Source organism: Meleagris gallopavo, chromosome 5 (genome assembly GCF_905368555.1).
Source record: "Meleagris gallopavo chromosome 5, MGAL_WU_HG_1.1, whole genome shotgun sequence".
Taxonomy (NCBI): domain Eukaryota; kingdom Metazoa; phylum Chordata; class Aves; order Galliformes; family Phasianidae; genus Meleagris; species Meleagris gallopavo.
Window position 1 is genome coordinate 14,189,963 of NC_139408.1, and position 16,803 is coordinate 14,206,765.

General features: G+C 35.0%; 1 protein-coding gene across 1 annotated transcript in view; it reads right to left on the reverse strand.

The window, feature by feature from the left end:
* LOC116216653 (mucin-5AC) overlaps positions 1-16,256 on the reverse strand; it is a 35,389-nt gene extending 19,133 nt beyond the window's left edge. The window contains 21 exon segments of the mRNA XM_085224332.1: positions 71-209; positions 641-792; positions 1,818-1,918; positions 2,303-2,355; positions 2,839-3,094; positions 3,713-3,839; positions 4,314-4,408; positions 4,916-5,080; positions 5,165-5,302; positions 5,453-5,522; positions 6,075-6,185; positions 6,886-7,024; positions 7,850-7,967; positions 8,421-8,546; positions 9,428-9,644; positions 9,862-9,971; positions 10,850-10,940; positions 11,548-11,662; positions 12,071-12,332; positions 12,745-12,798; positions 16,096-16,256. Of these exon segments, the coding sequence (XP_085080458.1) occupies positions 71-209; positions 641-792; positions 1,818-1,918; positions 2,303-2,355; positions 2,839-3,094; positions 3,713-3,839; positions 4,314-4,408; positions 4,916-5,080; positions 5,165-5,302; positions 5,453-5,522; positions 6,075-6,185; positions 6,886-7,024; positions 7,850-7,967; positions 8,421-8,546; positions 9,428-9,644; positions 9,862-9,971; positions 10,850-10,940; positions 11,548-11,662; positions 12,071-12,332; positions 12,745-12,798; positions 16,096-16,168 (2,712 nt within the window). The 5' untranslated portion in view covers positions 16,169-16,256.
* Positions 16,257-16,803: the final 547 nt, after the last annotated feature.

A 16,803-nucleotide genomic window follows, 5' to 3' on the forward strand; every position in this document is an offset into this window, starting at 1 on the left:
TAAAAAACATATTATTGTCGCAGATAAGATCAATATTATATTACAATGTAGTTTTGTTAAGTAACAGTACCTGGACTAGTGTGTATTCACAGTTTCCACTGAAGCTGAACCTTTGGTCATCAAAGGTGGTATAATGTCCATCTCCGTAAACAGCACATGTACCCAAGCATTGTTTTTTGGTGCATTCCCACATCCTATCCTTGCACACACTAGGAATGAGAATTAAATGTTTTAGTAATAAAGTAACTCACTGTCTTATGCAGACCTATCCCAAAAACTCAGCATTTGTTTGGCATCTCATTCTTGGTAAATGTTATATTGATTCTGAAGTTAAAACAGTCTTTTATATTTCCTATGTGAAGTATTAAAGCAAAGTTCTGTTCTGCTATTCCAAATGCATGAACTGCAGAAAAGGGTAAAATGTAATGGACACCATCCTCCCAAAGGTTTTCTCCCAGTTTGTGCCTCAGCTGTCTGCCTGCAAGAAAAGTAAAATTGCTCATCTTTCTGAGTCAAAACTTAAAAGACCCATCAATTGATGAAATGCACAGTCTAAATCTCTCCTCGTTACTGTACAGCTTAAGATCTTTTTAAAGGCAAATGATGGAACCAGGAATGCAGCTTTCCAGAAAATACTTACCAGGTATTACAGTCAGCATTGATCTTTTCCCCGGGTTGATACATGGCTCCATTGTGAATACATGGACATTCCTCTTCAGGAATACAACCACCCTTCCCATCTAACACAAGCCCAGATGGGCACACACAGCCAGATACACACTGTGTGCTATACTGAAAAGGTCAAGAGGAAGATACAATTTCAGAATAAAATAATCACACTAGAAAAATGAAGATTAGATCAACTTAAAATGTCTTTATATGTTCTATTTCTGCCCAGCTTAAATAAGAGAAGACTCTGAAGTACTTATAGACCTCTAGAACAAAGATGAAGTTATTAGCATGTAAAGCTGCTAAACATTAGATGCATTTTAATCCTAAAAGCATTTCTTCAAGTCTGTGAAATGTGAACTATACTGGATCTTAAGACTTGCTCTGTGTTAGCTGAAGAAGCCCTATGCTTTGTGATGGGTGACTTGTGATTGAATGAATGGACTTTAACAAGAAAGTAAGTAAATTTAGTTTGAGTGAGATGCGTTGAAAACAGATGCATCTCTTATGGTACCTATTCATGAAATTACACATGGCTATCATGCACTTAGATGGAGAGACATAATTAGATGTGCAAGAAATTCATAACTGCACTATCATATGGAAAGAAATGATTGCTCTTAGCCAGCCTACAGCAAGTAATTTTCTCTTAAGAAAGTAAAATATATGGCAAAGCTCTAAATATTTTCACTACTAATTACTCTTACTTCGAAAGACTTGAACTGTTACAACACTGTGTTAGACATAAAAAGAAATACTTCATATTATATACACACAGGTTTATGCTTTTATACTTGATCCATTTTTGTGTCATGAATTTTCACTCAAATCCTGTGCTGAAAGTCAGAAAGCCGTCACCTTTTTCATTTAGTCAGATGAAACAGTTACAAAATGTTAGCTCTAATGAGGGTGATTTGAGAAGTAGCTGAAGAAACTTTGACACTGATCTTACAAAAGTTGGATGTTACTTCATTATATTTTATTCTGATGATCCTATTGTTAGCACTTCATAACATGTTTTTGGGATTTTAGCATACAAAGTATCTGTGATGTAGCTTCAGAGAAGAAGAGTTAGATCAATGACGACTGTAGTACAAATATGACAGACAAAACTTGAAAGTACCATTTCATCCAGCAGACATACTTACACACTGCATATCCAGAGTCTGACAGCTTTTTTGACACTCTGATCCAGTTATTTCTGCTGTGTTATTTCTACAGTCTAAGTAGAACATGGGAGATTCACAAACTAGAGGAAGGAAAGAAGTGAGAGAAGTAAGAAATGGCAGGAGGTTTATCACACAGCTGTAGAAATAAAAAACATCTAGAAATTTTTTGGAATTTGTACATTTCAGTTAGTAAGGACTGCTGTCCCTACCCATCTGCTAAATAGGAATCCAATTGTAGATTCACTTCAGAGCACTGAATTCCCAGAACCTTCCACAGTATATCAGAAAAAAATCTTTTAGAACAGATCTTCTCATGAACCTAGGGTTACTTCTGCCTTTTATAGTATAGAAATACTTCTATTATTTAAAAATCCATTAAGAATTATCAATTCTACCAAATATTTCTGTCCAAAACCTGGCACAGAGAAAAAGACAAGTGCAAGTGAAAGACTTTTTTTTTTAACCTGGAATTTGATTGGGTTCTCCAATGCAATTCAGTTTTCCCTGGATGCAAGTGCTGTAAGAGAGGAAAAAATATTAACTTTTAACCAAGTATTGAGACTGAGAGCTACCTCTGTTCAAGTTTTGGTACTTTATAAGGAATTAATTGAATTCCTGAATACTATTTTGAAGACACAGGGAAGTGTTTCTCTCAACACCGCTACCAATTATACTTTCATACAGTTGCTTAACAGGAAAAATTAGAGTTTGAGATTGATATATTTCTGCTTGTTACTTATTGTCTCTTAAGATTTCTCTTTGCTTTTTCTGTTGTGTGTTTTGTGTTTGAAAAGTCATTGAATTAAATAGCAAATACTTCTATATGCAATTGCTCTATCAATCTGGATGTTTATATTATTCTTAAAAGCTTAAAAAAATGTTTATGAGATTACTATATTGAAACTTACGCAGGGCAAGGTGAGAACAGTTTAAATGAAGCTTATTTAGATAATGAAATGCATATACTATTGCTTGAACGTTTTTCAAAAGCTTCCCTTACCATACAAGCCCATTTTCATGGACAACTTCTCCAAGTGGTATGGGAGATCCTCGATAGTAACAGGGGCATTCATTAGCAGGCACACATTTGCCACTTTCATCCATGTAGGTTCCATTTATGCAGGTGCAGCCATCAACTGGGACAAACTTAATTTTGCATGTGACATCAGGCTCACTAAGTGAGCGACATGTGGGTTGGCATGAATCGATGGTATAGCTGTAACTTAGGGATTTGGGACATGAGGTGGTGTACTTTGCTTGAGAGAGTGAAAAGGAAGAATGAGTTTGTTAATTCCATATGGTAATTTTTGTTGGGAAGAAAGAAGTAGTAGGTAGTAGCAATAACAGATGAACAATAATATACACCTCTGCCTATGCTCTATCTTTCACATCAATGTTTTTCTGAATATTTCCAGAATTAGAAGTGAAACCTACTGTACGTGTAGATTAAATCAAGTCATATCTGCAATAAGGAATATATTTTCTTCAAATGAGAGTTTGGAAAGAAACTTCCATTTGGTGCTGCTATTTCATTATTCTAGTTTTCTGGTTAGCATTACTAATGTTGTTATTCTAATATGTCATATTTATCTCTATGACACTGTGATATAGAAAGCTACAGTTAAATTCAAAGTTGTGCAGAAACAGGTGGAGGAGTGTCTGTAACAGCAATCTCTCTGCCATCCATTTATATTTATTCTTGCTTTTAATGGATTGAATCTAAAGGAACAGCAGGGAATTACATCTAGGAGTGCATTTAACAAAATCCTTTCCTTGACACTTACCATATTTGTCTAGAAATCAATATTAAATTCTTTTCACCAACACTTTTTATTGATGGACACACAGGAAAGGAAATAGAGAAGTGTACTCACAACAGACATTCGTCCTCCATCCATTTATTTGGATTCCTCTTGCAGCACAAGCTCTCACATAGGAAGAAAGGGCTGCGCACAGACAGCCCTCACTGTTTTGACAGTTACACGTGTCAAACATGCAGTTCTAGGAATGTGAGAAAAATATAATCTCAACACTTCTAAGACTATCAACATCTGAGTCATTTATAATGAGAAGGAAGACTGACAGTACACTGATAGTGGAATGATGATAATTAGCCAGTGGGCTTTCTGTGCCAAGTAGTTAATAATAAGATGTGAGGTTGGCGAGGTGGCAGTTAAATGTAATTTTCAAATAACTATTTAAAACGCCTTTGTGCTAACCTCCTACCATATATCCATCCAAGAGAAAATAGCTGCCTTTGCATTTGCAATGACAAAACCAAGACTGACAACTGAAATAAGATAAGATGCTACAACAAAAACAGCAACATGCTGAAAGAAAGAAGTGCATTACAGAAATGAAAATGCAGACATTGCATAAGACTAGAGATATGCCTGGGACAGTTTTTTCCTGGTAGCTAGTTGTAATGATCCTACTTCTATTGTTTCTGAAGAGAAACCAGTTCTACCAACATACCGTGTGGTAAGTAGAGGGATTCAGTAGATAATGACAATCAGCAAAAGGTCCTTCTTTGTTAGTTAGTAGTCCACACCAATGCTGAGCATATTTTTCTGTAAAAAGAACAAACAGTGCAAATATACATGTTACTTTTTTACTTCATTAGTCCCATATACCCACTTCCCTAACATGGGAAGCCAGTTTTGAAATTACATCAAATCTCTCCTCTTCTGTCTCTTTTCACTCAGTTTGTGCTCTAAGGTTATTAAAATCAAAGGTGCAATGAAATAGAGTTGCCAAAGATCACAAATAAAGAATTTCCAAAGATGCTCATGTGATCCACTCCTCTGATATCAAGCTGTGAGCTTACACATTCTCTCTGTTTTCAGTGATCATACAGTTTCTTTCAGTTATGCCTCCAGGACTCTTCCTTTACTTCATTACATAGCCCTCATGTTCTCATTGTGAATATTCTGATTTCAGATGTACGTTTTCACCAAATATACAATTCTTCATTCTCTTGTATTTGCTTTCTAATAGTTGTATTTTTCTTAGCGATAAGAAAAAAATAACCTAGAAAAAATTCTTAAAAAAAAAAAAAAATGTTAAGAAGCATTTACCGTTATCGATGCTGAGTGCACAAGGGTTCTCAAAACTGTTCTGGATATCTGGGCAAGAAGCTTGAGTTTTCCATGTATTAGCAAATGCTGCTGCTGTGCCTTCAACTACTCCACTTATGGCCTTAAAGTCATCAGTTTGGACATTATTGAAATTTCCACAAAGACCTGTTGAAAACCGGTGAAATGTTTACACTGTTTGTACTCAACAAAAGACATTTAGCAAGAAGTTCTTCAGTTTCATTCACTTACCACAGGTTTGGTCTTTGAACATAGGGTCCAATCGCACAAACATTTGCATGATGGGTGTGAACTGGATTTCAACCTGGATACCAACATTTGTGTGCATGATGACGAAGAATGATGAAGGTCTAAAGATGGTGACATTGGCTATAAAAGAAAGAATAGAATGATTGCTTTCTGGAGAAGGTTAAATGAAGGACAGAGCATATCATGATACGAAGGCTGCTCTAAAAGTAATGCCTTCTATTTTATAACATTGATTTATGACATTAGAGGTGAATGTTAGAGAAAAAATACCTGCTGAGATTGGCAGCTGGGTGTAGATTGAGTTCACAAACACACCACCATCAGCTTTGACCTCAATGAGCTGTTAAGGAAGAGGAACAACAGGTAATCATGTGAAGGATTAATATAGCCCAAAGAATAATAACTCTTGTGATGACTCCAGTGACATTACTTACAGAGCTATTAATTAAAAAGGGTCATTTTTGTGATCTCATCTCTTCTCCCTCTTTCCACTTTGTGCACATCACTAATTTTCCTTGCCAAGGAAAAATGGTTTTTGAAGAGTCTTTCCCAACTGATTAGTGAATTTTATCATCTTGGTTTCTATGAACAAAACTTTATGATGAATTACACCCATTGCTGTTGCACTTGTAGCTTCTAAATTACAAGCTTATATGTTTTCATCTAATTGGCAGAAAAAAAGCTTTTTCAGCTTTTTCTTAATGAATTTCCATAAAGTCAAATCTACTATTTCATTTTCACAACAAAACTAGTTTATTTTCACTCGATAAAAAACTAACATGTACTTATCCCATACGTGGAAATAAATGCAGGTCCCTACCTGATAAAGGCCTAGATGCTTTGGTCCCCACGTTATTAATAGTTTTTTCTCATGCTTATTTTGCATTCTTACCATTTGTCCTTTATTCAAGCTGAGGGTCACTGTCTTTAAACACGTTTCAGTGTTTGTCATGCCACATTTGCGTAGTTCTACCAGGATGGTGAACCTTTCATCTTCACAGTGCTGAAAATAAATAAAAATCCCAACAGTTATTCAATGAAAGGCTAATTACAAAAGCTGTCCCTGTCAAAGTCTCTCTTTTCAGGGAAATAGTAACAATGAGTGATTTTCTTTTTTTTTTTTTTAGACTGCATTGTGCAAATGGGGAAAAAGAAAGCAAAGAAGCATCAGATCAAAAAGGTCAAACCATTGCACTTACACAGTACTGTAACAAAATGTTTTGATTATAATGAATTTTTTACTTCTTTATTTCTTTTAAATCATTTTTATAATGCTTCAAAGCCTAAATGAAATGTATCAGTTGACTTGAACTGATTTTTCTTTATTTCAGCTTCCAAGAAAAAAATACTATTAAATACAGTTAACAGGGTAAACTTATTTAATCCAGTAAGACAGCTGGAACAATCATGTAGAAGAGTGTTCATTAAGCAATACCTTAAAAAGAGAGTAGTCTTAAGCATTTATTGTATGACAGAACTGGAAATTCCCTGGAAACCACCATTTACTGTTGCATGACATCCTAATATTTAGCTGATAATTAAATCATTTGAATGGCAGAATACATTCCAGTAAGTGTCTGATTAACTGAAGCAATTCAATATACAGATGTCAAAAGACTTAAATTTCATAGATGTTGATTGAGATCACCTATCCTTTCCACAAGCACATAAGGCTTTATGACCAAGTAATATCTGATTCTCACCTTAGAAAGGACGTAAGTGCAGTCTCCATAGACATCATAATGCTTTTTATCATATGTTGAAATGTGTGAGCCTCCCTCTACAGAACATATTCCTGGACATGACATATCTTCGCAATTCCATTTGCCTCCATTACATGTACTGTAAGAGACAAGACAAACTTTGCTGAAATCAGTAATAGCAGTCCAGACTTACAGAAATTACAATGACATTTGGTTTAGTACTGCTTTTCCTTCCAATCTATAGTTTGAATACACAGGAAATCCAGGTATAAGACTTTCTCAAATACTGTGAACATATGAAGTAAAGCTTTAAAGGGAGCGACTGTGATATGCATTCACTTTGTTCATTTGTTTCTATTCTTTTTTTTGGACAGGTTAACTCAGTAGCAACAGATGCTGGATGAGTAATTGCTTGTCTTCTGCAGCTAACATAAAACATAGTGCCAAATTAAAATCTCTTCTGTTTTCTTGTAAAATGTATAAGAAACTAAGAGAAATGTGACTCCACATCTACTTCTGATGAGTAGATAGAATATATTTGTTTTCTAAGCTAATGTGGTACTGTACAGGTACAGGATTAATAATTGTGAAACTGAGGTTGTGTAGCTTCTCTTATTTTCTTCAGAGAAAATAAATATTTGCAAATACGTAAATTACTGCAACTTCATTCCCTTTAGAGAAGTCCAAACGTTTGAACAAAATAAACAAAGAAGAAGCACTTGAATTCACTGGTGAGAAATCTAAACACTGTAAATCCTTACTTTGATCACTTTGAGCTCAAGTGCAAAGACAGCTAAGGCTGTTGCTAAATAAAACAAAGAATGTTCGTTGGGGTTATTTTGGAACTGTAGCGGTCGGTTAAATACACAGATCAATTACTGATGATGTAATTGCAAACAATAAATCATTAAACCCATTAAATATATTAGAGGAAATAATGAGTTAAGAAAATAGCAAGAGTTACCAGGAATGGCAGTGCTCTGAGAAAGAAGTTCCTGGAGCGTAAGTGTTGCCATTGTAAATACAGGAGCACTGCTGGCGGGAGATGCAGCCAGAATTGTTTATGTCATCAAAAACAGTTCCTTAAGTTAAAAACAACAACAACAAAATTTAATCAATTAAATAGGCATTTTCCATACATGGGAAAATAATCATTTTTGTTCATTACTAAAAATTGCCTCGAAGACAGATTTGCAGCTGCTGTGAACTGTCATAGATGTACCGAGCACAGTAGGACTATGCCAATTTACTGATCTTCAACCTTTCTATTCTTAAATTCCACCTGCTTTGAAAAGGAGTTATTTTAGTACAGGTGGCTTGTTGAAAGACTAGCTTTGATCTGTTTGCTTTTCTGCTTTCCTGCTTTCTAAATATTGCATGTGCGCTGGCAATTAATTCCAGTGTCTTTCCTCAGTTGATAAATGATAAATACTTATCACTTGCAGCTGTGAAAAATGCAAATATAAGGGCCTTAAGCCTCATGGAATCTGCCTTGTTTATTTTGAGATCAGAAATGTGAGTATATTAGAACTTGCCTTGGGGACAGAAACAACCATCCATACAGTGCTCTTCACAAAACTGAGATCGTTCAGGATTAGTGCATGTGTCAGTGCAGGGGGATCTGCACTCCGAATACTGCATGTTGTAAGGACATGTCTTGGCTGAAATGTTAATAAAAGGAGAGTTTTTTTTCAGTCTGAAGTATTTCTAGTTCACTGTATATGGAAATAAGTATGTTCATTTACATTTTTTCAGCTAGATTTAAAACCACACTAAGCCATAGACCTATCCCCACTTCTCAAAATCTTTAACTTTACTCATTCAGATCTATGTTTTACAGTTGAGATTTGCTTTTCATGACAGTGTAAAAAAAAACTGGTGCCAAAATGACTAGAGTTCTAGACACATCAAGAAAATGGTTCTGCAAAGCTAGCAAGGTTTCTGTTAAAGGTAGTCTTTTCAAGAATATCTGCATTGCTAGGGAAACGTAAAAATCAAATTTCTAAAGCTTCAGTATATTCAGATTTTTCAGATATCATTGGAAGAGCAAATAGTATCCCAGTGGATTTTAATTTGAAACAAATGTTGGTGACAGTATCAACAGCTACACTAATAATGTGTAGGTGTTTAATTCAGTGAAAACCTCTGAAGATTACAGTGGTACAAACTCCTCAAAACCAAGCTAGAGGAGATTAAATACTACACCAACCTAAGACCAGTGAAGACTCAATCAATAAATCAACGAGGGTAAAAAATATGGTAGCCACCATAAAAAAAAGGAGAGAAACAGAAATATAAGTAACCAAATCATCCTCCTTCTTCCTCCTTGTATTTGTTTCCTTTACTATCCCAATTCATTAAATGACCCTTCAGCTCTTGAGTAAGTGTATCCATTTAAGTTTTCCTTAGTCTTCTTGCTGGAGCTTGTACATCAGAACCCCCCAGTATGCCTGTAATTTTCAATGCATACTCAGCATTATTTGAGAACTCATTTCTTTTTATTTACCCAGGACAAAATAAAGGCATCTCCGCTAATACTTACGGCACAGTTTTGAGGTTCTCCAGTTCAAAGGTTCCCCACCAGCATGAGCACACTGCCGGGAGTATTCAGCAATAGTATCACAGATACATGAGGCGTTTTTTAACTCTTCAGAGCGGCACAAGTCTTCTTGGCAAGCCATAATGTACTCACTAACATTAACTAGGCCATTACAGTCTGCAAATGCAAAGCTGGTCAATGTTTTCTGACATATGTCATCCTGGGGAGAAAAAAAAAAAACAACAAGAAAATTTTCAGAAAATAGAAAGGAGCAAATTTTTAGCATTGTTTCTCTGCTAGATTATTCTTTAATAGAATTTCATATCCCTCTTTACTTAGTATTGCCCTAGGTCTTTTCCTGTTGACTCCTCTGAAGCTGCAGAACAATACAAAAAAATGTGAAAGAAAAATTAAAGAATGATCAAATAGATACTTACAAAGTTATTTGTGCAATTATCTGGTGGAGAAGGAATTGGGTCTTCACAGTACTCTGTTGGCCCATCCATTTTCTGCATATTCCCAAACTGTAAGGCTGTCATTCTGATATCTGTGCAAAAGAAATTTAATAATGAGAGTTGTGTGGGTTTTTTTTGGTCAATGCAACTTCTTAATATTTTTTTCTCTTGCCAAGAATTCTTTTCAAAGTCAGCTAAGGCAGATAGTTCCCTTGAATCTTTTCATTTTATCATCATCCCTTCCAAAATAAACACTGACATCACTATCAGGAAAAAGAAAAACATTAGAAAACAATTTTCAGCCTACTACATCTAAGCGCAAAGTAAGATTTAAATGGAAAAAAGACCAGACTGTTCTCAGAAGATAATGAGTCCATGTCGGGAAGAGAGAAAATAATTAAAATAGGGATTTGTACAATGGAGACTTCTCCATTGAGGTTTCTCAATGGAGAAACAAGTTTTAGGAGAACACTCAAATTGAGAATGGATAAAATAAGAGAGGATTATACATAGACTATGCATGTCAAAAGGCAAATGTGGATATATTTTTGGAATAGGATTACATATTCAAAGTTCTGACAGCATGTTTAATGGACTTATTAATATAGACAAAAGATATATTTCTCAGGTCTTTCAAATCAGAATTGGTATGTTACTATTAGAATTATTTTTATGACAGATCTGAAACAACAAATGTACTAACTAGATATTACAAATACATTTCATTTTACTGGATATATTTCAATATTTATGTTATTAGTGAGAAACTGGCTAACACCTTTAAGATTAAATACATGATCTGCTTATGTTTTTTATTATGTTTTTCAACATAGATGATTGAATCATAGTTTCTGAGTATATCATTCAACATTCCTCAGGAAAGAGGAATGATGATGATGTTAGTGCTGAAAGAAAGTAGAATACATGCTGAAGACTCCAGAAACCAATTTCTGATATTTAAAAAACTTACTGTTTGAATAGAACTCATTGTAAACTGGAATGCCGTTGAAGTCCCCACAAAGACCACAGGTCTGATTGGCATATTTCTCATGCAGTTCTAACTAAAATGATAGGCAATACACTGACAGAAGTTAGTATACACATTGTAAAATATATTCAGGATCATCAAAAACACTTGTACTTGCTGACCCTGTTTTTCATCTGAACTATGTAATTTTATTTAGAAATCTAACTTAAACTTGAGGGATAAAATGAAGAGTTGTCTTAGATTTGATTTACAACATAAACTCCAAACTATTGATGTAGACACAGGTTTTCACTGTAATATCTGTAGAGTGCAAAGCCTTTTTATCTCCATTGTTCAGAAAGAAAATCAAATTCACAGCAAAATGATGTCCTAAGAGAGAGAAATTCTGCTCAAAAATTGTATTAGAAGAGGTAAGTCAGACTTGCAATGATGGTAATATATTAATGACAGTGAAAGTGGTTTTTCAACCTATTTTAAGCAGAAGTCTGCTATCAAACAGAAGTAAATCCACATTATTTTCTTTGGGGCTACTTGGATGCAAACCTATCTTTCTTAAGGAAAAACTGCTCAACAGTATGAGATGGAAAGGCAACAGTAACTCCTAAACAAGTATTAACCTAATCAAAGATTAGCTTTATGGCTGATCTGAAGGTGCAGACAGGTCCAAGAGCTGTTCTTACCAAGATACTGTCACGCTGATTCCACATAAATACAATATCCGCTTTGCTGACAACTTTCACATAAATGCTGCTTCTCTCTATAGTAATTCCAGCTTGACTGTATGGCAGTTGAACTCTACAGAAAAGTAGAATTAATACTAAATATTTTCTGATCTGGATGTTTGGTAAAGAGAAAAAAGAAAAAAGGCTTGTGTGTTCCAGCATCTTACAAGGATATAATGCAGCTGTGTGGAAAGAAAAGCAATTGAAAAATAAAATGGTCCAGTACATTAAATGTGGATTTAAATTCAAATCCAACCTCAGGATTTTTCACAGAAATTTTGTTTTTGAGGTAATCATTGAAGGAACAATTGATTTTTCGTGACTTGAATTAATAGCAACTTATTCATTATTTCTAAGGGTAAAATTGTCAGATTTATTGAAGAATGCTGATTTTTCCCCAGTATACAAGAAAGTACTTGGCCAACTTGAAAAAAAAACAAAACATCTGTATTTACCAAACAAGTGGTACGAATAAACTCACCTGTTGCTGTTGATCAGGACAACATCCTTTGTTAGCTCAACAGCTACACCTTCAAGTTTTATGGCGATGCGGTGGATTGTAGGAATATTTTCCACCAGGGTACGCCTAATCTGGATGTTAAACTCTTCATAGGCAGTGTTGCAATGGGATGCAAAAACGTAATTACAGAGCCCAGGGTAGTAGAAGATGTCTCCATCAAAAGTCTTGAAGTGAAAGTTGCCCCATGTGCTGCATACACGGCCATTGTGAGCAGGGTTGGAAGCTGCAAATTTAAAACTAGCTGTAAAAAATGACTTAAAATTCCTAGCCTTAATACGGTGAATCAAATTATCCAAGGCATTATTCTTTCATAGTTTTCCCTTGTCCCTTTGTTATTTCCATCCATCTATCCATTACAACACAAGTCACCATGTATTCAGCCTTCATCATCTGTCTGCTGTTCATCACATATATCCCTGTAAATGGTTGTAGTTAAGTTCAAGTGGATTATTTAGTTGTTCACTTTCATACAAGATAACAGTCAACAGTATGCTACGTTTCTTAACTGGCCTCTTTCTCCTCTTATGATTTCATGACTTCTTTTACCAGAGCATTTCCCTGTTTGCACTAAATTCCTTCATCTGCATCTTCTAAAACTAAATACTTATTGAACACATTTCATTTACTTAACTTACGTGTTATTACTGGATTTGTTGATGTTTGCTGGATGATTTTCACCTCAGATGAAACTGTAAAAGAAGAAAAAAAATTAGGAAAGAAAACCAAACCTGGTATAACAATTCCAAAACTTGTATCTAAAACTGACCTAGAAAGAAAAGATCAGTTAATATGACAGTGTTAAACCTGGCGTTGATTTATACAGGATGTGAATCAGGTTAAAAGTCCACATTACATTTCATAATTCGATCATAAGAAATTGCTTTCAGCTGTGAGGATTTCCATTTTCTACCTTGTAGTTTTGACCCTTTTATGAAACTCCAAATTGTGTTAGCATAGGCAGAAATTTGCAGTTCTGCGTATCAGAGCTCTTCAGACACAACAACCAGTACAAAGGGTTAAGCTATACTAAATTAGCCTAGTACAAAAGCATAGCTGGCTTTTCGTTACATCTACTCTGACTAAGGAGGAAATTAAAAACTTTGATTATACCAATCACTTTTAACCCAAGCTGTTCTATGATTCTATGATTATTTTCCAGGAATTTGCTAAAGAGGTTTTTAGGCATTCTTATTATTTACTGGAGATGTGAGGAATGGATACAAATATGCAGTATAAACCAACTTTTTAAGTAAAGCATTTTGATAGGATCAAAGGACCCAGACTGGAAAAAAAACAGGACATGTGGCCAATGATTATAGCACTCAGCTACATCAAAACTGTCCTATTCCTGTGTTCTGCTTCACTGATTATTTTTGTACCTCTAGTTAAATAGTTAGTAGCTAAACTATATCAATTCTCTTCCATCTGAATTCTCCTTCTCTCTACTTTGTCTTCACAAGTTTTGATCTGCTTTCTACACATGGCCCAACTATCCTGCTTAGAAAAACACCTGATCCTGTGCTCCAAGTTTCATGCTCTAAGCGCCTGTTTTTTATAGGTAAACACATCAGGCATTTCCCATTTAAGAAAAATGGCTACAACTTTATTTTATGAAAGACTGAATCCATCCAGAATGAAATAACCATGCCTGGAAAATGTTGACTAATACCAACCTACAACATGCCAAGCCTAAATCCTCAGGTGACTTAGGTGATGAAAATGACTCATGTTTGAATGAGAACTTCTGGTGCCTAAAGTACTTGCCAGTTGAAGAAGAGCTGCAAATTTAGTTCTAGTCTCCTTCCTCTTAGAGTGTAATTTAGTTCTAAGTCTCCTTTCTCCTTATACAACAGACAGATAGATCCACAAACTCAGAACTAGATTAGACCACCACACCAAACAAGGAAGGATTTTTACTGGAAATGCACACCATGTAAACCAACTGAGTACTTGATCTCAGAGCTGAAGGGATTCAAACTCACACTCTCAAAGAGGAACCCAAGGGATTCCTAATTTTGGAAGGGTGTTCTGGGAAGCTTCACCATCTCTAGAAGTTGTTCCAGTGTCTGCAGAAATTTCCTTTCATCCCTAAGCTTTTGTTCTTTTCTCATTTATACATGACCATTAGTGACGTAAAAAGAAGTAACTTTAATCTTTTTCCGCTTTCTGTTGGTCTTTCAGTATCACAGATAATATCATTAGGTAAATACATTCCTACCATTACAATTGTTGAGAAAATATAACAAATGCCTCTGTGAGTCTTAATAATGCGACAGAATTTGCTTTCATTCAACACATTCATAGGAGCTTCAGTGGACATAGAATCATCCCGAGTTCACCTAAGAGCCAACGCTCTTTAAAATACTGTGAATGTTTATTTAAAAGTGTGAGAACTTTTGTAACAGAACAAAACAGTATATACATGTATTTTAGTCTGTTTTTTCTCAAGGAAATGCAGGGTTTTTTTTTTTTTACTAAGCAAGTATTATTTCCAAGGAAATTCTAGTTGCACTAGTTTATCTAGCAATTGCACAATGCCATGCTGTTGATCCTTATAAAAATAGGTGCCTATTGCTTCCAAGAATACCAATACATGGTAATTCGATCTTTGATTATTTGGAAAGAGTTATGAATATTTGTGGATGCACCTTGTCAAGCTACTATCCAGCTGCCACCCCATATACACAGTTCTCATTACAACTTATAAAAGTTGGAATTGGACTGTAAACATGAAGTTAGGCACAAAATGTTAGAGAAGATGGCATGGGATAAGGCCAATATTTTGTACTCAGTGAGGACATCTGAATATATTTTCCACCTAGTGTGATTTGAAAGATGTCTTTGCTGGATTTGGTCTAACCACTATTCATTTTTCAAAGCAATTTATTGGGCTGGCATTGCACAATACAAATAATTTTCTTGTACAAAGAAGGGAAAGAAGGGCTGAGGATGTTTGATTGACACTACATAATTCTAAATGTAAGATTACACTGTAGGTGACTGTTGTACTTTTGTGCTTAAATCAACTTAGCAGTATTTTAGTGCTTATTTCATCTAACATAAAGTAGCCTAAAATTGTATTTGCACTTACTTGTTAGTGTTTGGAAAGTGATACACAAGATAAATTGAAAAGCAATCTGAAGATTTTAAAATGTTAGCTGACAGAGCAGTGATCACTGTACACCTATGGGACTGACTTAGCAAGTTTGTATTCATGCAAGTAATTTCTATTTGCATAGTCCAATTAATTGAACATGATTGAATATTAACAAAATCTGCCAAGATTGTCCTCAATTAATGTAAAGCAAGCAAGAGAAAAAAATGCACAAAATGATGGATTGCAATGCAACAGATTAACCTCCCAGTGATTTTCATAGTGAAGATCAACACTTTACGTAAATATTAAATATTATATCTAATGTAGTACCAGTATACACAGTATTCACTACAAAAATCATTGTCACATGAATACATTCTAGTCTCTTTTGCAAAGGAATTGGCAAGAATAATCTGGTATTAAGTTCTGGTAGGTGACAAAATACTGGAAAAGACTGACCTGTAACCTGATCTAGCAACTGGAAAATGTAGTGCTTTAAATTTCATGAAAAGATCAGAACATTTGTAATCATTCTTACTATAAAATGCAAACGAAATGAAATACTTTTGTAAGGCATAAGTACTACTGAACAACTGGTACTTTAAGACATGAATAATGGTTCTTTTTGATTTGATTTTCAAGGCTACTTATCAAGCGAGGTTATACTCAGTGGCTTGAGGCAACGTGAAATCAAATCAGTCCAGTTAATAGACAGACACCAAATATTTAATGTAAATTAAAAAAAAAAAAAAGCAAAGACACATTCTAATACATTCTAATAGGTAAACATTCTAAGTGCAACCATTTGATAAGTGAAACATTAAAATGGGTTTAGTAACTTAAAATATATTATTAGATCTAAGCAATAATAAAAGAGTTAACTCCTTACCTATCTGATGGGTATAGCAAAGCGCTAAAAGGAAAGCCCATTCTTGTAACCATATCCTCCTACCAAACTCCATCGTCAGTGGAGTCTGGCAGAAGGGTGCCAGTGTAAGGTTGGTCAGGAAAAGTAGTTCACCTGTGCTCCCTCAGTCTTATATAGCAGGTGACTCTGGCTTCAGTCCCAGATTGATTCAGATAATCCAGAAAGGTGGAGTTTGGGGGATTTTAGCAAATGAATAGGTAAACAGAGGATGCTTTTCCTTCCTTTGCAACTGGCCAATGGTATTTGCATTTTGGGAGGAGTATATGCATATACGTACATATATTTTGTTAAAGTTCAGCCTAATAAAGAAATATAACATAACTGCAAATAAAACACGAGACCTCCTCCACAAAAGAAAAGGTCCTAGAACAAATAGAATTTGATTTTGCCTTACAGTTACGCATATGGCATAGAAGTAACTATTGTAAGTTTTTCAATACTGTAAGTGATGCCAGGCTGATCCTTGGCAAAAGAAAACATAAAACCAACAGATTGCTGATTTCTGAAATGGGTGGAAATGTGGAGTATTTCGAGTAGGGGGACGCAGTACTACGAAGTCACTCTGTGCCATTCAGGGCAGAAAATCTTGCAAAAAGAACAGACTAATAACTTTGAAGGGTCCTGCGTTATCACAGTGTCATACCGAGTGTATGCCACGAAAACCTCTGA